The 21,882-nt window shown below is 36.4% G+C and overlaps 1 protein-coding gene across 3 annotated transcripts in view; it reads left to right on the plus strand.

Annotated features, from left to right (window-relative positions):
- Window positions 1-21,882, plus strand: part of MAGI2 (membrane associated guanylate kinase, WW and PDZ domain containing 2) — a 1,381,189-nt gene that overhangs the window by 909,452 nt on the left and 449,855 nt on the right. For all 3 annotated transcript variants that reach the window (XM_081288532.1, XM_081288533.1, XM_081288534.1), the window contains exon 5: window positions 20,468-20,678. In XM_081288532.1, coding sequence (XP_081144658.1) covers window positions 20,468-20,678 — 211 coding nt within the window. The remainder of the gene's footprint in view (window positions 1-20,467; window positions 20,679-21,882) is intronic.

The raw sequence follows: 21,882 nt of genomic DNA on the forward strand, positions 1-21,882 counted from the left end.
TATCTTGAAAATTTATACTCCAATAAAATAGAAACTTTTGAAGATATTGGCAAATTTCTAGAGACATATGACCTTCCCAAACTGAATGAGGAGGTTATACACAATTGAAAGAGATCAATTTCAAGTAATGAAATAGAAAACACCATCAGAAGCCTACCAACCAAGAAAAGCCCAGGACCAGATGGATTCTCAGCCAAGTTCTACAAGACTTTTAAAAAAGAATTAACACCAATACTCCTCAAAGTATTTCATAAAATAGAAAAGGAGGGAACCCTTCCAAACTCATTCTATGAGGCTAATAATACCCTGATGCCAAAACCATACAAATACACAACAAGGAAAGAAAATTTCAGACCAATATCCCTGATGAACATAAATGCAAAAATTCTCAACAAAATTCTGGCAAATTTCATACAAAATTATATTTTAAAAGATAGTACACCACAATCAACTAGGATTTATCCCAAGGGTGCAGGGTTGGTTCGACATACAGAAATCAATAAATTTATCATATTAATAGACTTAAATACGAGAATCATATGATCATCTCAATAGATGGAGAAAAAGCATTAGACAAAATACAGCACACATTCATGTTCAAAACACTAGAAAACTAGGGATAGTAGGAATATATCTCAACATTATAAATGCTATATGTGCTAAACCCAAGGCCAGCATCATTCTAAATGGAGAAAAATTGAAAACATTTCCTCTAAAAACTGGAACAAAACAAGAATGTCCTCTTTCACCACTTCTGTTCAACATCATCCTTAAAACTCTAGCCAGACAAATTAGACAAAAGAAAGAAATTAAAGGGATACAAATAGGTAAAGAAGAACTCAAACTATCACTATTTGCTAAAGACATGATTCTATATCTAGAAGATCCAAAAAATTATACCAGAAAACTTCTAGAATAAATGAATTTAGCAAAGTTGCAGGATATAAAATCAACACCCATAAATCAAATGTATTCCTATACATCAGAGATGAATCCACTGAAAGAGAAATTATGAAAACTACCCCATTCACAATAGCCTAAAAAAAAAAAAACTGGGAATCAATCCAAGAAATGAGGTGAAAGACCTCTACAATGAAAACTACAGAACACTAAAGAAAGAAATTGAAAAAAACCTCTGATGATGTAAAGATCGCCCATTCTCCTGTATAGGCAGAATTAATATTGTCAAAATGGCCATACTACCAAAGCATTATACAGATTTAATCCAATTACTATTAAAATCCCAATGACATTCTTCATAGAAATAGAAAAAGCAATCATGAAATTTATTTGGGAAAATAAAAGACCCAAAATGACAAAGCAATCCTTAGCAAGAAAAGTGAAGCAGGTGGCATCACTATACCAGACTTTAAACTATACTACAGAGCTATGGTAACAAAAATGATGTTGGCACCAAAATAGACTCGTAGACCAATGGTACAGTATAGAGGGAAGATGATTCTTATATCCAACTTACTTTATTTTTGTCATTTTCATTCAACTTCTTTTAATTTTTGGTTTCCCTTATACAATATTAATGACAATATAGAAAATGGCTTAAACCTCTTAGAAGGTTTTCCAAATCACATGATTATATAAAATTTTGAGGTGCTTTAAATTAAATCTATTCTTTGAATTTTGGTTATGCATTTGTTTTTTATGTTTATATTTAGTATTAATAGAGCACAAAATTATTTTTAATAATATTCATAATTATTACAAAAACTATAGCATTCTGTTAGCCTCTTGTAGTAAGTTTTCAAAATGCTAGCTTTACCTATTAATTTTTTAATATGGCATATCAGTGGACATTGAAATTCTAAGTATGTGTTCAAGCTCTTAAAAAACGTTAGCACATGCACCTTGAAGCATTATTATAAGATATTTCCTGCTACTACTTTGATGTCTATGTTTTTATTTTTCACTGTACTGCTTTTCTACTGACAGAGTATTTGAATTTTCATGCTCAGTTATTTTTTATCAAAGTAAAGCTTCATAAACTGACTTTTGATCTTCCTTTTCAAAAATATCTGTAAAGAGTATTCTTCATTAAGCATAAGGCAAACATAGGAGACCAAATCTCATCTGAGCCTATTAAGGTAAAAAAAAAAACCATAAAAAGTGATTTCATCTTGATGACTCAGGACAACTTTCTCAATTAGTATGCCCAGGTAAAACTGTATTCTCTGGCTATAGCAATCATTAGTTTCTAGATACAAATGCTAAAAAAATCACCATCAGTAATTAATGTAACTTGTCTACTAAACAATGTTCAAGCAGTGAAACACATTCCTTTTTTGATTTGCAAGTATCTGTGTGAAAATATTTGCTTTTCATGATATGAATAAAATGAATTTACATACATAATACACAGTTTTATTTATTGATCTCTGATGTTGAGAAGTAAAATAACTAAGTTAAAGAAGTATCCATAAAAGAAGTGGAAGTTAGAGATCAGAGAACATTTACAGAATTTCTTGCTGGTTAACACCTTTGGTCAAAAACAAAATATAGAATCCTTGATGATTTCTATTTCATTTTCAATTTGTGCTAGGTAAATGAAATAAAAGTATTCTTGAATCCAGTTTCTTAAACTAGGAAGTTATTTAATTGTGTTATGGGGCAAGGGCCTGTTGTGCATATCTTCAGGAGTCACAGAAGTCTCCTAGTCTCCAGTTCTTAAGATCAGGCTGAAAGATTTCAGATTTGTCTCTCAGAATAAGAGGCATGAGTGACACTCTCCAGGTACGGACCAGATCCTCTCAGTGAAGAGAAGGATGGCATGCCCCTCCTGTCCTCCAGTTTTAATGGGTGTCCCAGGGAAGTTTCTGACTGACAACAGGACAACATCTGACTTTCAAGTCCCCACTATACGTGACAACTCTAGGTCACTTTGGCCCATGCTGACCAGTTCAAATTGGAACCGATTCTTAGCTTTTATGGTTAGGGGGAAATATCTTTATATCCCTGAGTTCTGGGGTCTGGTCTGTATAAAGGTCACAAAGTCCTCCCCTTGAGCTCTCCCTACACCCTATATACTCAAAGGGTAATTTGTGTTCTTCTATCAGCATTTTGGCCTACACTTCTTCAGATAACAGGTTGTTTGCTGAATGTAGCATATCCTGCCAACTGAAGTCAGGTGAGGCTGCAGGTAACTTGCTTTCTTAAAAAAGAAAAGAAAACATGCAGGGGTCAGCACAGTGAGCCCAGTTTATAGAATTATTGCCTTAAACTCATGTTCCCACCACAGCATCTGTCTGTTTCCTATCAATTAGGGATATTTTAAATCTAAAAAAATATACTATTCCCTTTAAATAATACATTTAATGCCACAGTCTGGCTGGGCACAATCAGGAGCCACTTGTCAAAAGAAACTAACTTTATTTTTAGAACCACACATGCCAAACAAAACAGATCCTCAGGAAAAACCCTCAGAGCCCAACTGCCACCACCAGCTTCCCACAAGCCTCTCCCCCAAAACCACAAGCCTCCCCACCTCCCACAATCCTCCTGCTCTTGTGGCCAATTGGCTGGGTCGCGTGGGCGGAGCCAAAAAAGTCCCCCAATGAGCAGCTCCGTGGTCTGAAAGGGCAGGGAAACAGCCCAATGAACATCACCACAGAGGAGCCAATCAGCTAGATGTTGCTGGGGCCTCTGTGAGCCAATCATCAGCTGGCAGTCTGAAAGTTTGCTGGGGCCCCTTCGGCTGTGGCTCTCAACACATTAGGAGTGAAATGAGGTATTTTTATGGGTAGGTGGTTTTGTGGATCCCAAAGAAAATGAACCAAATTGAATTCCTCCTGGTCAGTCACAGCCATATGACTGTCTCTAGACCCCTCAGCTTGAAGATGGTAGAGAACAACTAGACAATCGACAGATTCCACTAACAGAGGGTCTATAAGCCTGGCTGGGCACATGGCCTTTTTACTCCCTTTTTCTTCCCTGCTATGTAAGTTGAGAGGTCTATTAATTAGGCCAGTGTTAAAAGATGGAAAGAACAATCCCACACCAGAAAATTGGCCCACCATCCCTTATTAAAAACCTTTTGATAATTCCCGTCTTTGAAATGCCTTTGTTTTTCTTTGTTCATCCAATAGAGACTTTAGAAATTTCCTTGGCCTCCTATCATACCCATTTTCCAACATTTCACCATTTGGACTTCGTTGCATTTATTTAGCAGTCTTAGTCTTGCTTTTATCTTCTTCCCATGCACATTCACCAGCTACGAATATTTCAGAGAATAATGAGAAAAACCGTTGCTTCTATTTTAGTGAACACTGCCTTATGTTGATGATAATAATATCAAATCTTAATTCAGAATATTAATATTGTAATCAGTGAGGCACAAAAAGTGAGAAAAGCTTATTGGGGTAAGCTTAATCCATTATAAAAGTAATGCAGCATGGAGGATGGATGGATGGGTTCTTTGTCTCGCCACGTCAAGGAATGAAATCCATAGACATGGAATGAGAACAAGGTAACAGGATTTATTAAAGTGATAGGAAGAAAGCAGAACTTCCAAAGAGAGAGGAGTTCTAAGTCACGGATGCCAATGGGTATCTGTTGTCTAGGGGGTTTTAAAGGCATATTTTATGACCTAGTGAAGGTGATTGGTGGAATGAGGAACCAGTCATGCTCTTCAAGCTCCCAGCTTAATAAGCCAATTAGAAGTGCATAAATCTAAACCCTTATTTTCATAATTAAGAGGACCCACCCAACCTTGTGATTTGGCACATCCATCCAGGAAAGAAAGTTTTTCGGGTCAGGGTAAATCTGGTGGTCAGCTGTTGCTAGGGCTAGTGGTAGGAGTAGTAAGGAAGAGCAATGTGGTTGAAGCTGTCAGCAGCAATGACAGGGTGTTCTAGCTAAGGAGGAGGTGGTGTGGTTGAAGCTGTCAGGGGCAATGACAGAATGTTCTCCAGGCCTGATGTCTCCTTCTGGGATGGCATGGTCTCATTCCCTCATTCTTTTCTCTGAAGGCTTTATCCTGTCTACCTATGGAAGGTCTCCCTTTCTTTCTCATATGGCCAATAATAGTAATAAATAAGACAGTGATTAAATTCATTTGGATGCTTACTATGTGATAGGAATACCTGACCTCATTATAGTTTGCATTAGTTTCTTTAATTATCCTAACAATTATATTAACTGGACATTTGTTTACTGATTAAAAAATAAAGTACACTATAGTTAAATAGATAATTTGCCTGGTCACTAGAATTAATATACAGGAAGCCTGGGTTCTGAACCTGTTTCTTGCCTCTGTGCTATCCTGAGTCTTGTAAAACCAAACACATGCAAAAAAATGTTCTGTGATATAGACACATGACCACTATTTTACCTGTACATCTTTAAAAGTGGCATTATAAATTTCTATGCACCAAAAACTATTGCTTTCATTTCTAGAAACCATTTACAAGTGGACTTATTTCCCTCTATGCATTAAAAATTCCAAAATTTTTATTTTTTATTCTATATTATATAAAGATCAAAACTACCTGTATTTGGGTACTTATATACTTTACAAAGTAAATTAATTGCTCTGTGTGAATAAAGGTTATTAAAGGATTCTTCAGTTTTCATTTCTTACCTGTTCCCCCCCCCCATCTTTTCTCCTTTTAGCTATTGTTCACACTTAAACCTGTACCAGTGAAAATTCTCATGAGAATACTAACTTTGTGTAGAGCTCTCTCTTTTGGCTCAGAATTATATCATACATGTGGTTTTAGCCCATAGTACCTAGGAAAACCACATAATAATGATTTTTCAGAGTCTCAGATCTGAATATTTGCTTTTCTTTCATATAACGCCTTGATGATGCAAATCAATATAATTCTCATAGAAATGTAGTTCTGTCCTTGCCAATAATAAAAATTATAAAAATAAATAATAATGACAACTCTCCTTTAATGAATGCATGGAGTGGGTCATGCATATAGAACACATGTTAATGCTAATCCCTTAATAAATAAAATCCTTATTTTATGAATGAGATACTAAAACTTACACTAATGTACTAAAATAGGGTAAGAGTTTGTTTAATGGCAGAGCTGAGACTTAAACTCACTAATACCTGAACTTGTCCCCTGACACACCTCCCAGAGATGTTAGCCATGCTGAGGACAAAGGGACTTCTGACCTCCATAAGTCATAACTCTGCAGTCCAGTGCATGCAGTCTGCATTGTATTCTAGATTTGTCTTTCACTGAGTTCATGGCAGGGGTGTTAAATCTTATGCTTGCAAGGATGACGATGCTATCTTTAAACTGATGTTTTAAATTCATATCCCCAGGAAACCTTCCCTGACATTAGCCTCACCTGTACTTATACATCTTTATCTTTCTGTTTACCTTGTTAGGTAAATAGTTGACACCAAATACTGTGGATTTAGCTTTAGCCCCGATTTACTTACCCTCCTATGCTTCAAGCCATGTTTGTAACTACTGCCCATGGAAGCAGCTGAAATTCAACACGTTTCACTTAAATTCTTATCCCACAAAGCAAGCAAACCTGTTTACAAAATCCTTTATGTCATTTCTCTAATTCTTCTTTTACCCAGATAACTCAGAATTATCTTTGATCTTCTCTCCCCCAGACTCATATTTTGTTATCAGACATAAATGATCACTAGATTCTTCGCTTTCACCTTTTTCTTCCAAATATCACTGCCCCATCTCAAAGGAGTATCTTGCTAACCCATTTGTGGATTGCAATTCCCTGGCTGATGCCTCCAGCTCCTTCCCTGTCAAATTGCCTTTTATCCCTCATCAAGTAAGGCTTCTCCAATCCCCATTCACTCAAGCAATTATAATTCTCAAAATTTGAATGAGCTTCTGTTTTTACTAGTTCAGTCTCTGGACATCTACCTAGGGACCCTGCATTTGACTAGAACATCTCTCTTTGCTTTCTTGCCCATCAATTCCCTGCATAAACTTTCTTCTCTTGTACATATGCCACACACATCTGTACCTTCTCTTTTTCTATTCAAAATCCAGTGGATTTTTTTTATATTCCCTAGGAATTTAGTTTTTGACTCCCATGATGAAAAGCCAAAGCTGATCATCTCTCTAATATCATTTCACATTTTTCATTCATTTGGAAGGTATTATTTAGCCTGGTACTCACAGGTAACTTTTGAACACATGAATGTCTGGCATCCTACAGACATTTTAAGAAATGCCTGGACAAGAATTTCTTTTGCTTTTACTTGTTTCAGTGATTAGCATGCATCTTTAAATATTTCAAGTACTTAGTAAATCTTTATATTTTAGTCAATTACAACTAACTTCTAGAGAATGTTAAAGACATACTGTATCAACACTAGATTTTTTTAAATGCTCATTTTACACCATTCAGTATCTTCACTGCAGTGTTGCCTAAATTTGATCCTGCACTCTTGACAGTTGAATAACTAAAGAAAAATATGCAAAAGTGTATTTTAAAATATATGTTCTTAGCCAGGAAATCATGTAATCTTCCTAACTTTGAAAATATTGAAAACAGATGGTTAATAGATAAGCAGAGAGAATTTTATTCTTTTTTTTTTTTTTTCAACATTGGACTCTTCTTCAGAAAAGCAAAGTCCTATAAACCATAGTAATGGGGTTAGGCTTTTTTTTATTATTTCTTTCATTTCATGAGTTATCTGCTAAACTTTTCCGGAAAGTAATTCACTATTATCTTGTAGCTTCCCCTCGTCAGCTATTAGTAAGCCTTGTACAAAGAATTAGAAATGCACATCTATTTTAAAAGCAGTTAAATCTCTCTGTTAACACACACACACACACACACACACACACACACACAATGCCAGGAGGAACAGGGCCCCGTGAGAGCTACCTTCGCCAACAAAGGGAATACAGTATGTGCACACAGAGCTGCCTTCTCCAGGCCCCCAAACCCGCAATTAGTGCAAATGAACTGCATCTCCCAGAGAGCAAACAGAGTGCCCCTTATGTGATCCCCGAGTGTCCTCAGCAATGATCTCAGTTCACCATTAGGAACCCACATCCAGGTCCTGTGCTGCTTGGCACGCTGACTGTGCATGCACCATCAGTCCTGGTCCTGTGAATGAGATCCTGTCACTGACAGAAGAATTATGTCCTCCGTAGTGAATCTCGCTGTTTTCCTGTGAATAATGCCCCACTCTGAAACCGCCCCCACGCCTATTCCCTGCTCATTTTTGTGTGAGTTCACAGAGACTGCGATTTGTGTAAGCACCCAAATCTTGAACATTTTGTAGGGGGAGAGGATAATTAATTTTATGATCTTGTTTCTAAATGCTGTTGTGGGTTTTATGTCTCCATTGGATGGGAAAAATTCTAGGACTATTTTTAAACTAACCTTCTAAAATTAGATATTCCATTTAAACATAAGGACCATTTCATCTTTTCTTAAAAGGATTACTTCAAAGTTTACACTGCTTTAAGGTAAAATAATCTGAGAAGGCAGATATAATTACAAAGTAATAGGATTATCACTTTATAGAGTTGTGGCTATGAACTATAGTAGTAATTTTAAATACCATGAAGATATGACATCATGAGTTTCAGGAGTGCCATTTTAAATCAAGGCAGACTCACTTTTCAATCAGACTGAAGGTGATCCCTTTATGTGAACGTCTTCAAACCCTCAAACAGATTCAGTATTTTCTGGAGTTTGCACTCAACCTCTAAGTAAAGTGCTTTTCCACTTCTGAGGGTTTATATAAATTTTTGTGTGACAGAGATATGCCACATGATGGAAGAATGCAGAACAAGAAGGACCAGGGAAATGTCCTCCATTCAGGCAGCACTTAGAGAAAGGCTGTGAACCAGTGGGGTTGTTAGGATGCCTTTGGGCTTACCAGGACTTCTTAGAGCCCTTTTCTCACATCACAACCAGCTACTCTCTCTCAGTCTCATTTTTGGCTATCTCTGCATTTCTTATGTCATACATCCTCTCAGAGAAGTGATCATGATTCTTAGTATGAAATCCACCAACTCTGTTGTCCAAGGTGTCTCTAAGCCCCTGCCTAGCACGTGCAAAGACCTGGATTTTAGTGTGAGCACCACAAACAGAAAAAAAAAAAAAAAAAAAAGAAGGCTTCAATTACTTCTGACTTGGGGCTGGCCTCTCTGTCTAGAGAGGGCAAGAAGTCTCTGGATAAGGACTCTCTGAGCACCTGTTCCTTTTACCTGGATCCATTCTTGGGAACTTTTTGCACCTTTCTCCCTCCTGATTTCTCACTTTCATTAAAAAAAAAAAAAAGAAAAAAGATAAGAAAAGAAAAAAGAAAGAATGCACTTGAAAAATCAAGATGAAAATTAAGTAAAGTTGTCTTTTTCTCTTTCAGTCCTTTGAAGCTTCAGAAGTTGGCATTGTTTTATATAGTACTATTTTCCTTTTCTTTTTTCTGAAATTTTAAATCAAGCCTAAGACATATTGTATGTGTATATCCTGTATTTTATTTCGTATCTTGCTATGATCCTTGAATATTTTCAACATGTGTACAAGTCATTCTCACCCCAGAGATTGTAGAGGATTTGGGTGACTTGTTTTTGTATTATAGATATCTTTAGAATTCATTACAGGATGAAAATCACAAGGCATAAACAATTTTAGAGCTGTAAGGATTATTATGGCTATTATTCCAGCCTACATTTATTAAAGTGTTAAAAATTAAATATTATAGAAGGAAGAAACTATAGTAATTAAGGCAGCTCTCCTCCTCAGTTAATGGAAAATCATTTCCTCTACAGATCTTTTTCATTGATTCTTTTCAATTAACTTCTTTTTATATCTCAGGAAATATTTTCCCTTGTCATCTTCCACTCATAGACCTTGAATTTTCTTTTTTCATAATTTTTCCATATTTTTCATCCTTAACACAATTTGCAACCAATTGTGGGTTTTAAATATAGATGAAATACAATTTTGAAGCATTAAATACACTATATTATTCATTCACATTTCCCTGGCTTGTGCCTGAGTAGATGAGATCCTATTTACTTATAAATGATAAAAAATCATTTCCTCCCAGGATTGGGGATTTCTGCTTCCTCAGATTATATAGCATTTCGAAAAGCAGAACCATGGTAAATCATTGCACGATATTCCCTGAATTCTAATATTTTATTCTACTTTTATTTTCTTCTTGGCCTCAAAAATAGAGGGAAATATTAGTAAGCATTTCAAAAATACAAGTGTTCATGCATTTTTACATATTCCATAGTATTTAAAAACCACTTCTCCATATGCTCATATCTTAAAGGTAGGAATTTGTAATGAATTCTTTTAGGACTTAGAACCACTTCTGGAGCACTAAAACGTCAAAAACTACCAATTAAACATTACTAGTCAATGTGCATAGAGAAAAAACTATGAAGGACCAGAATAATGTGGATGACTGGACCCCTGAGGAGGGAAACCTGATTTGCATTGTATTTCTCTTTGTACTTTAGAATTGTGTATGACATGAATGTTCTATTACATCAAAAAAAAGTATTTTTTTAGGTGATGAGCAAAAAGCCACCAGTCATACTATGTGAATATATATTTAGCACTCACAATTCCTCTTCTTGTTTTATAAGGTTTAGGCAAAGAAAGGAAATTTGGTAAGAGTGCTTTCTGAGCAATATTCTATAATCTTGACTTCTTTTGGTCAACTGGTTATGTAGAATTCAGGTAAGCTGCTACATGACAACTTCATTTCTAAAGACAGTATCTTCCACTTTTCACTACAGGACATATTCTATCACATGGCCATGATAAAAAATTAATTACATAAGATTAGAAACAAATTATACTAGAAATAAAATACTAAATACTCAATAATAATTATAAAAGTTATTACAATAATATTTTTCTTTTGTCCAAATATCAATCCTGAAGTGTTCATCCATTTACAAGAGCCTGTGGTTCAAATTCTAGTTAAGCACTCCAGTTCCCATCAGTGAACAGTCTTCTCGCCACAGTGGAAAATAATACCTTAGATCAATGTAACAAGCACACTTTTGATAGGATTGTCAGGTTTGCAAGAAATTGTAGCAAAATCTTCAGTCCTCACCATTCGCACACTGTGGCCAGTATCTCAACAGAACAGATACCAAAGTGGAGAGCCATCACTTGCAAGCAGATTCATAGTCAAGACTGCTCCAAAGGTATAGGAAGAGAGTAAGCCTTCAGCTAAAATAAGATTAGGGAGTGAAGCCTCTGATTCTGCTTTAAATCAGTACCCTCAAAGATGCCAAAGTGATGCCAAGTTCATAGCCTAGTAGCATCCCCTAGCGCCCAGAAAAAGCAAATGCAAAACTTGACAGGAAATAATAGAGAATATAAAAGGGAAATGTGTGGTTTCTAAGAATATTTTTTTTTCTCCTTCAAATTGCATAAGCCCATTGCATGTCTTAATTGGGAAGAAAAGCTCCTTACTGTATACATTTTTTTTCGGCACTTGCATTACTTTTTGAAAACACCCAATATCCTAACAATCATAGAAAATTAATTGTGATACTTGTTTCTCTAGGTAGAAATAATTTGAATGGCTACACTGATTTAACTACTCAATGTATTTAGTAGTTATGATAATAATATATAACATTTACTGAACACTTACCATATTCTGGTAGTTTACTGTTCTTAGCACTTTATGTACATGTCACATCTAAATCTTGGAGGTAGGTAAGTTTGTTGCCTCCATTGTACAGTTAAGGAAACTGGGGCACACACAGAGTGAGTAAATAACTTGCTCAGTATCACACTGTGAAGGACAGATTCAAACCCAGGTGGTCTGACACCAGTTAGTAATTATATTCTCCTGCTTCTTGTGGAGAGTATTTGTTGCTATCAGAGAATTGCTAAAGAAGAAGGAAATAAAGTTTTAATCTCAAATCAACCTTATTCTCTTTATCACTACAAATATGTCCCTTACTCTTCTTCTTCTCAACTTAAATAGTCTTCAGCCATATTTACTTCCGAAGAACTAATATGAAGAGAAAGAGAGAAAAAAATGGAATTTATTAAAATCTGTCACATAGCCATTAAAAATAAAAATCAAAGCATTCTCTCTCACAAAGAGCAAAATCAATTTTGGAAATTCAAATTTTATGACAGTTCAAAGAAATCAATTTCTATCTAGCTTAAAAAATCCTCCATTACTTCCCCTTATTTCCAAGGGTGGCAGTTACAGAAATCTTTACATTAACTATGTGCATAAACCATGTCAAAATAAAATATGGATAACATCCAAAATGGATGTTCTTCTTCTTGAAGTGTTTTATCTTAGTTTTGGTTATTTTTTATAGAAATGGTGAGAACATTCAAAATCATTGCATTCTGATTTATCCTTTGTCTTATACTTGAGGTATGGTAGAACACGAAACATGTAAGCAAAGGTATAGATACTATATAAATTTTTATAATACCAAAATCTTAGACTGGACTAGAGCTAGAAAAGTTATAAGATCTGAACTGAATGCAAAAAATGTGTACATTTTACTCTCTCTGAATTAAAAAGCTTTTCATCCTTTGTTCTATGTACAGATTTTTGAGGTCTTCTGAATTCTTATAGAAAGAGGGAAATCGTATTTACTAAATTCATCAAAATACTTAGGGTAGTCAAGATGAAAGGAATTCTATTTTTTAAATCTTCTCAACAGTGAAGGAGCAATAAACCCTAATTTCATAGGTCCTTGTTTATAAGACTTTACATCTCAAATGTCTCTTTTGTGCCTCAGTGTTTCTGTGGAATTTCTTAGAGATTTAACAATCCTGGTCCCAGAGAAGTTTTTCCCATTATTGCCATTCTTTAAAAGAAGTGTTCCTTCTTTATTGAAATATTGTTTGTTTCTATTGTTAGTGCAAAAATCTCCTTGCTCTAGATTGTAATATATCTAAGCAACATAAAAAAAGCAATGTAGAATACTCAAAAATGCTTCTGTTTGATAATCTGTTCACTTTGACTGCAAGCATCTTAAGGAAAAGTTACATTTTGTATATCCAAAGAATATGGATAAGATTTTAAATTTTGCAATAAAACCACACTGAGAAATGCATCTTGTCATAAAGGACAATTTTACTTGGCCACCTTCTAAATAGGAAATACCTTCACATTGTTCTAAAAGGAAAACAAGCATGGATTATTTGACTTCTTTATTCAGAATCTAAATAGTCCAAGGATTCTAAATAGACCACAGATCTGCCACACATGCCCTGGATGTGACAGTGTGCTTGCATATATATATTCCAGTGCAAACTACTCGGGGCTGGAGGTCCTAAGAAGAATGGGCAACACAGGCTCCTGTGGTTGGGATGCAAGTTCAGGTTGTTTCTCTCCCTTTATTATTGAAAGTCCCTTCTGTTCTTAATGGTTAATTTCTTAACCACTTATGCAATGCCCAACCTGTCTGATTTTTACAACATTTAAACCAAATACAAAAAAGAAAGACAATTATATTATCCAAAATGCAGGAAAATTCATTTCATTGTCCTTATTAAGTAGGATAACAAATATAGCATGAAACAGTAACTTATAGTCCCAAATATGGTAAATATTAATCCAGTGGCTTGTAAGATGAACCCATTTGATAGACTATTTTATAAGTTATATGGTGTGTCTCTAAAATTCATGTTGAAGTCTAAACCTCCAGTCTCTCAGAATGTGACTTTATTTGGAAATAGGATTATTGTAGACATTTTAATTAGGAGGAGGTCATTACTGGAGTAGAGCATATCTGTGTTCCCATGTGACTGATGTCCTTATTAAATGGGGACTTTGGGATGCAGACACTGGGAGAATACCATATGAGGACTGAAATAATGCTTCCACAAACCCAGGAACTACCATAAGCTGGGAGAAGCTTGAAATAGATCCTTTCCCAGTCTCCAGAAGGAGCTGGCCCTGCCAACACTTTGATACAGAACTCCTCAATTCCAGTACCATGAGACAATAAATATCTGTTACAAGCCACTTAGTCTGTGGTATATGTTGACAACCTTAGCAAACCATTCCGTGTGCTCTCGATCACACTCATCTTTGCCTAGAGCCTGACCTTTCATTTAGTAAGCTCCCAATAAATGTTTATAAAACTAATTAATTTTTGACATTTCCCAGTAATGTAAGAACTATAAGACCAAATCCTTCTCTGCTTAACATTGGAGGTCCTCTGAAAACTATCTTAGTTTCTCTTGCTTCTTCTCATGGTTCCACTACGCATGGTTCCCAGGAATGTTACTGTATTTAACTCCCCTGGCCCCTTGATTCACTGCCCAGGCCTGATGGAGTGTCTTATCTGATTGATACTGCTTGGAAGAATTATCTAGGCCTGCTTGGCTCGACTCCTCTTTTTCTTCCTCTAAATGCTCTGTTTTGCTCTTCTGGGAACAGGTTCTGCCACTACGTGGAAGGCTTTCCCTGGTTCAGCACTGCCAATAGATAAATTAGACTGATTCTGGGTTTTACCATCAGCCCTTGACTCTCACTATAACTATATTCTTAGATTAGTCTTTATGAATACTAAATGAGGGAAGGTCATGGTCTTCCACTTGCCTTCCTCATTTTACAGTCTTACTTTGTTCAGGTGGAGGAGACAGGTGCTACTTACTGCTTCCCTCTCAACCCCACTCATCAGAGCCTGATACAAAAAAAAAAAATTTTCACTCCCCCATTATAATAGCCCTTTTCACCATGCACAAAAGTTAACTCAAAATGGATCAAGGAACTTGATATCAAATCAGAGACACGGCGTCTGATAGAAGAAAAAGTTGGCTACGATCTACATACTGTGGGGTCGGGCTCCAAATTCCTCAATAGGACACCCATAGCACAAGAGTTAATAACTAGAATCAACAAATGGGACTTTCTTAAACTGAAAAGTTTTTTCTCAGCAAAAGAAACAACAAGAGAGGTAAATAGGGAGCCTACATCCTGGGAACAAATTTTTACTCCTCACACTTCAGATAGAGCCCTAATATCCAGAGTATATAAAGAACTCAAAAAATTAGACAATAAGATAACAAATCACCCAATCAACAAATGGGCCAAGGACCTAAACAGACACTTTTCAGAGGAGGATATACAATCAATCAACAAGTACATGAAAAAATGCTCACCATCTCTAGCAGTCAGAGAAATGCAAATCAAAACCACCCTAAGATACCATCTCACTCCAGTAAGATTGGCAGCCATTAGGAAGTCAAACAACAACAAGTGCTGGCGAGGATGTGGGGAAAAGGATACACTTGCTCATTGTTGGTGGGACTGCAAATTGGTGCAGCCAATTTGGAAAGCAGTATGGAGATTTCTTGGAAAGCTGGGAATGGAACCACCATTTGACCCAGCTATTCCCCTTCTGGGTTCCCTAAAGACCTAAAAATAGCATGCTACAGGGACACTGCTACATCGATGTTCATAGCAGCACAATTCACAATAGCAAGACTGTGGAACCAACTTGGATACCCTTCAATAGACGAATGGATAAAAAAAATGTGGCATTTATACACAATGGAGTATTACTCTGCTTTAAAAAATGACAAAATCATAGAATTTGGAGGGAAATGGATGGCATTAGAGCAGATTATGCTAAGTGAAGCTAGCCAATCCCTAAAAAACAAATGCCAAATGTCTTCTTTGATATAAGGAGAGTAACTAAGAACAGAGTAGGGATGAAGAGCATGAGAAGAAGATTAACATTAAACAGGGATGAGAGGTGGGAGGGAAAGGGAGAGAGAAGGGAAATTGCATGGAAATGGAAGGAGACCCTCAGCGTTATACAAAATTACATACAAGAGGAAGTGAGGGGAAAGGGAAAAATAATACAAGGGGGAGAAATGAATTACAGTAGAGGGGGTAGAGAGAGAAGAGGGGAGGGGAGGGGAGGGAAGGGGGGATATTAGAGGATAGGAAAGGCAGCAGAATACAACAGACACTAGTATAGCAATATGTAAATCAGTGGATGGGTAACGGATGTGATTCTGCAATCTGTATATGGGGTAAAAATGGGAGTTCATAACCCACTTGAATCAAAGTGTGAAATATGATATATCACGAGCTTTGTAATGTTTTGAACAACCAACAATAAAAATAAAAAATAATAGCCCTTTTCAAATATCTTGCACATCATAGGAGTTTAGCTCATGGGTGCTCATGTAATGATTGATTAAGAATAAATAAATGAATGATAAATGGGTTAAACAAGGAGCACTTTGCTTACTAATCTCTGGCATAACCATAAATACGATTATAGACTTCTTCAAAGATGAGGCTTTTTTTTCCAAGAGATGCCTGACATTTCCCTCAAGAATTTAATAGTATTATACAATGGTAGGGAAAAGTTGATTTGTTTATATCCAACCCTCTTGAATGAATTCTCCATCAGCAAATTCTGTATTTTCTTTTCATCATTCTTTAACCCATTCCAATCTGGCATCAACCATCACTCTACCGCCAACACTTCCATAGCAGGTCGCTAATGTCACCAGTGACCTTCATGTTAATTTTCTACCTATTTTATATCTTTGTCTTTCTGGACTGTTCCAAATCTTTGTCCAAAGCCAATTGCTTTCTGCTCCTTTGCATGGTTTCTATGGCACCACAGTCAGCTGGTTTTCTTATTAATTCCACAGCTGCTTTCCTCATCAACATTTTGCCAGTTCCTCCTTACAGTGACTCTTAAAGATTGGAGTTTTTCAGACAGCTGCTCTAGGGAATCTTGTCTTCACTTCTCACACTGTTTCTCTTGGCAAATTCATTTACTCATGGCTTAAATTATAATATAATCCAGCCATCTGCTGTTGTCTTTGGAGTTGATCCTCTCCAGCCAAGAACCCTCTGATTTGACATCTCCATTGTGGGATTGGCAGGGGCCTCTCACTCAGCATGTCCAAAACCATGTTCATTGTCCTCCCTCACCCACAGAGTCCCACTGCTCCTCTTGTGTTCCATCCCTCAGAGGATTACTTTGCCTCCCACCAGGGTTACCAGGACTTTTCCTTTCTCCTTATTAGTCTATTTTTTTTTTTCTTTTTTGGAAATCAAACAAAATTCTACACTCCAAATATTTTATCAATCAGCTTTTTCCCATTCTCAAGCTACAACACCATTTTTTTTTCTTTTTCAATCTGGAGCACACAAAAATAGCCACTGCTGGCCTGTACGCCCACTCTTGCCATCCTCAAGTTCCCACTCAGTTGAGGGGATATTTGTGGAAAATGAAAATCCAATTTTGTCTTCAATACCTTCCCATTGCTTTTGGGATACAGTTCCAAATCCTGAGGCCATATGAGTAAGGCCTTGCCTGATCCAACTCCTGTTTATCAATTTCTCACTTACTTCCTTCTGAAAGAAGTCCCAGATTTGATAGCCTATTGGAAAAGAGGCTTTCCTTGACTGTGTAAGATTAGGTGAATACCCACGTGTAAGACTCCGTCTTTACTTTTTCAGTAGCTCACATCACACTTAAAATTGGATGAAGATATAAGATTATATGAAGACTACACATGACTTCTTTTGAATTTCATCAAAGCAAGAATCATGCCTCCCTTGTTCACTCTTCTATCCTCAGTGCCTGGCACCAGTGGAATACTCAATAAATATTGTTAAGTGAACACTGACTCAGTGCATCAGCTTGACCTTGCATTGTAACTTTTCATTGCAACATGAGGTTTCGGTATGTTCCACTTACATACCACAGTGTGTTCCACATATTGCAGCAAAGAGAATTTAATGAGAATGATACTACTTCCTTGTGCTGCTTCTTTCCTACACAATTTACAAAGTTAGACTCTATGCAGAATCAGGGAGACTACATCACTAACAGCCATAATATTTTCATAACTTCTCCCTTTATAAGGGCAAGGCAATCAAAGCTTATATGGTATTCTTTTGTTTCCTAATTTCTAAAAGATAATTTAATATTGCTGTCTTTGATTAATGCAGATATGGAAAAAATGATCTAAGGAACTGCTACTTCAATTTACTTGTTTGTTATCTTTACTGATTTTCAAAGTTCTAACAATAAGTACCAATATATGCAAAGACATATTCAAGAAAACTTCTCCCATCGCTGTCCAATTTTAGTATCCTAAAGTAATCACAATCGACAGTCTGTTGTACATCATTCCCCACTACTTTCATGTTCTGTAAGGCAATTTAAAATTAGGGACTTTGGTGTTGGCTTATTTAGAAAAATAGGATTAGTAATATGCATTGAATTACTCTTTCAAATAGTCATTATAAGCACCTTTTTGGGTCAATGGATATAGATCTAATTCATTGTTTTTAAAACACATAGTTTTCCATAGTAATGATAAACACATTTTAATTAAACATATTTTTTTAAAAGACATTCATACCATTTCTAGGGTGTTGTTACTACAAACAATACTACAATAAATATTATTATATAGATATTCTTATAAACAATGCCTTTATTTCTAGAGGATATATCCTCAAAGTATAATAACTGAGTCAAAGTGTATGTACATTTTCATATGTGTATGTACTTTAATTTTCATAGCAGGTGATTTCCCACACAATTGTAGAGTCACCCCACGTTGCCTCTTTTTCTAGTCCCATCCCTCTGAATCTCTGTTGTGCTCTCCTTGCTGTGTCAGGGCTCAACGGGCCCTTTGGGGGAGCTTCTGAAGCATATTTTCTTCTCATTTATCCTAAGGATTTCTCCTTTTTCTAGGTTATATCTGCTTTCTTCTTCCTTGGCATGTAAGGCTTATGGTCTGTTCTTACTGGCAGAAAATCTAACTGGACGGGGACGGGAGTTGTGACTCAGTGACAGAGCACTTGCCTAGTGTGTGTGAGGCACTGGCTTTGATCCTCAGCACCACATACAAATAAATGAATAAAATAAAGGTTCATCAAAATCTAAAAAAAAATTTTAAAAAAAAAGAAAAGCTAACTGGAAAAAGAAAACCATAAATAATGTAGGGAAATAATACCTTAGGGGATACTTTAAAAATATCTCCATTATACAGTTAGACCTACACCTTGACCAAAATGTTTGCCTAATAATCCCATCCTAAGAGAAAGAAGCCTTTAAAATATCTCCTCTTGAGACCTTTAGAATGTCTTTATGTCTGACCTTTTCTCCATCCTCCAAAACCTGAATTTTCCCAAGATAAAGGTGCAGAACCCATGCTGTTACAAGGTTTTCCATGTAAAATTTGTCTCCTCTTTCGAAAACCCATCTTTGACACGTAACAAATTTCTGGCAACGAAATTATCCACCATTTACATTTACTTGTGTTCTGCAGAATTTCTTTTTCTTCTTACTTTTTATTTTCCTCTTCTTCCTTTTTTGAGATCTGTGTCCTATTCCATTATCAGGATATGGCTAGAATAATGCCCCCACTGTTGTCCGAAGATAAGACACATGGGTAATTCACATTCTGAACTCTGCATGTTTGAGAATTACTTTCTTTGCCCACATGGATGAATGATAGATATCTGGATAGAGTTAGGCTATTGGGTTGCTGTATTCATCTAGACTAGATGTTACCATACTGAGTTTAAACAGTGTGACAGATGAAAGGTCCCATGTTCTTCTCTTCCTTTTCTCTTTGTGAGTAATCTTGTTTCTTCAATGAGAAAACTGCTAAAACTACTTTTTAACACTGTCAAATGGAAATTTCATCAAAATGTGTCCGTGGGTCTGTATGTTTTACTCATCTGGCTTCAGATTCAGTGCAGGCTTGAGTACTTCTTTAATTCAGGTCAATTTTCCTCTATTACGTACAGCATATTATTTCCTCCCATGCTGTTCTCTTTTGTCATTCTGGAACTACACATTTACTTGTTGGGGTTGTTGGGGTTGTCCTTCTTAAATGTTATTGTTTCTATTAAGGTATGTATCTGTTATAGTTTTTATTCTGTTTCATTAGGTTTCTGTTCAGTAACATCACTGCAGATTTCGTGGCTCGCATTATGTTATTGTTCTGTAGGTTACAAGTTTGGTGTGGGTCTCAGTGGGCTAAAATCAATGTGCTGACAGGGCTACGTTCGTCTCTGCATCTCTAGGGAGGAAACCAAGTTCTTGCCTTTTCCAGCATCTTGAGGCAGCCCATATTCCTTGGCTTGTGCCCCTGTTTTTCTGTCTTCAGAGGCAGCTGCAACACAGCAGGGCAGCTCTTTGGCCTTCTTTTGTAATATCTCCTCCACACCTGCCTACCCCTTCTACTTTTTAGGATCTTTGTGATTACAGTGAACCCACTTGGATAATCAAAGATAACACTCTCATCTCCTGGTCCTTAATTTAATCACACCTGCAGATCCTCTCTTGCCATACAAGGTAAATTGCCCAGGCCTCACGCATTGGGACATGAACATCTTCAGGGTTCTGTTATTCTGCCTGCAGCACCTGTGTTGTGCAATATTTCCCATTAGCCTTCATAGAGAGTATTGCCTGGTGTGGTGCATTTCACACTGACCCCAGAGTTCCTGGCTGGAGAGACTAACCACATGCTCTTGTTCTTGTAGAATCCAGTGAACATGAAGACAAGAGTGCAGGTGCCTCAGGAGAGACGCCCTCCCAGCCTTATCCTGCACCCGTGTACGGTCAGCCTGAGGAGCCCAAGGAACAGATGGAAGACACAAAACCAACTAAGCCTGAAGAGAATGAGGACTCAGATCCATTGCCTGATAACTGGGAAATGGCCTATACAGAGAAGGGCGAAGTCTACTTCATTGAGTGAGTGTCTACCTTTTCTTTGAACATTGCCACAAAATCATAACAGGGTACAAATGATGTGGCAAGTGGAGATGAGGGAAAAAGAATGCAGCAGATGTTATGGTTTCTAGTAACAGCTTGCTTCTTAGGGAGAGAATAATGGGACAATGCCTTAACAAAGTTAAGGATCTTAGAATACAACTACATAGATCCAAAAATGAATTAATCAGTTGGTAAAATCTGTCACAATTGTAACTAAAAAGGCAAATCTCCATGTGATGTTAACTATTGAATCAGAAATCGTCTAGACCTCACGGGGAGTTGCTTCCTCCTCTCCCTCAAGGACCCACATAGAATCCAAAGAAATCTTCCTTGCTGCTTATGTTGTGATGCCATCAATGCCTCTGTCATGTTCAGAACTTTAACACGATGCAGCTATTTACAGCACCATATTTGCTGGTCCCACAATAAAAAAATGTAAGCATTTAACCCTGAGGTCAGGTGTCAGTAAAACACTTTGTACAGTTTGCCATAATTCCTTTTGCTAAACTCCATTTTATTTGTTGTGTATCATTTTTATGACTTGCCAAGGCAACTGAAATGCTGGCCCTAAACTCCCTAGTGATGCTGAACCTAATTTTTTTCCTTTTTCTAAAATATTTATTTTTCATATCTTTTATTAGCAATGATAGTTAGCTTTCCTTTTCTTTGTTTCTAGTTGTAGAACAACTTAAAAATTTTTAATTGCCATATAGCAATTATGCATATGTAGGGGGCCCAATGTTATAATTTGATACATGTATTCAGTATAATAAAATCAAAGTAATTAGCATTTCCATTTCTTCAAATATTATCACTTGTGTGTGTTGAAAACCCTCAAACTCTTCTCCTTTAGGTATTTTGAAATGTATACTTAATTACTGTGGACTGTAGATGTCATAGCATACGTGTAGCAGAATATTTATTGATTTATTTTGCTTTCACTAGCATGTTATAGTTATGCGTAATAGTTGTGTTCATTTCGGCAAAATCATACATGCAAGGAATTTGATTTATTCCATTTTATTTTTCTGCCCCCAGCTCCACTGCTCCCTCCCCCACTCCCTTTCCTCTACTGGTCTTCCTCTCATTCATTTATTTATTTATTTTTAATTGATGGTTTGTACAACACATAAAGGTGGATTTCTTTGTGTATATTTTACACAGGCATGTAGTATAATTTTAT

The sequence above is a fragment of the Spermophilus citellus genome (genome assembly GCF_964194105.1).
Source record: "Spermophilus citellus genome assembly, chromosome: 3".
Taxonomy (NCBI): Eukaryota; Metazoa; Chordata; class Mammalia; order Rodentia; family Sciuridae; genus Spermophilus; species Spermophilus citellus.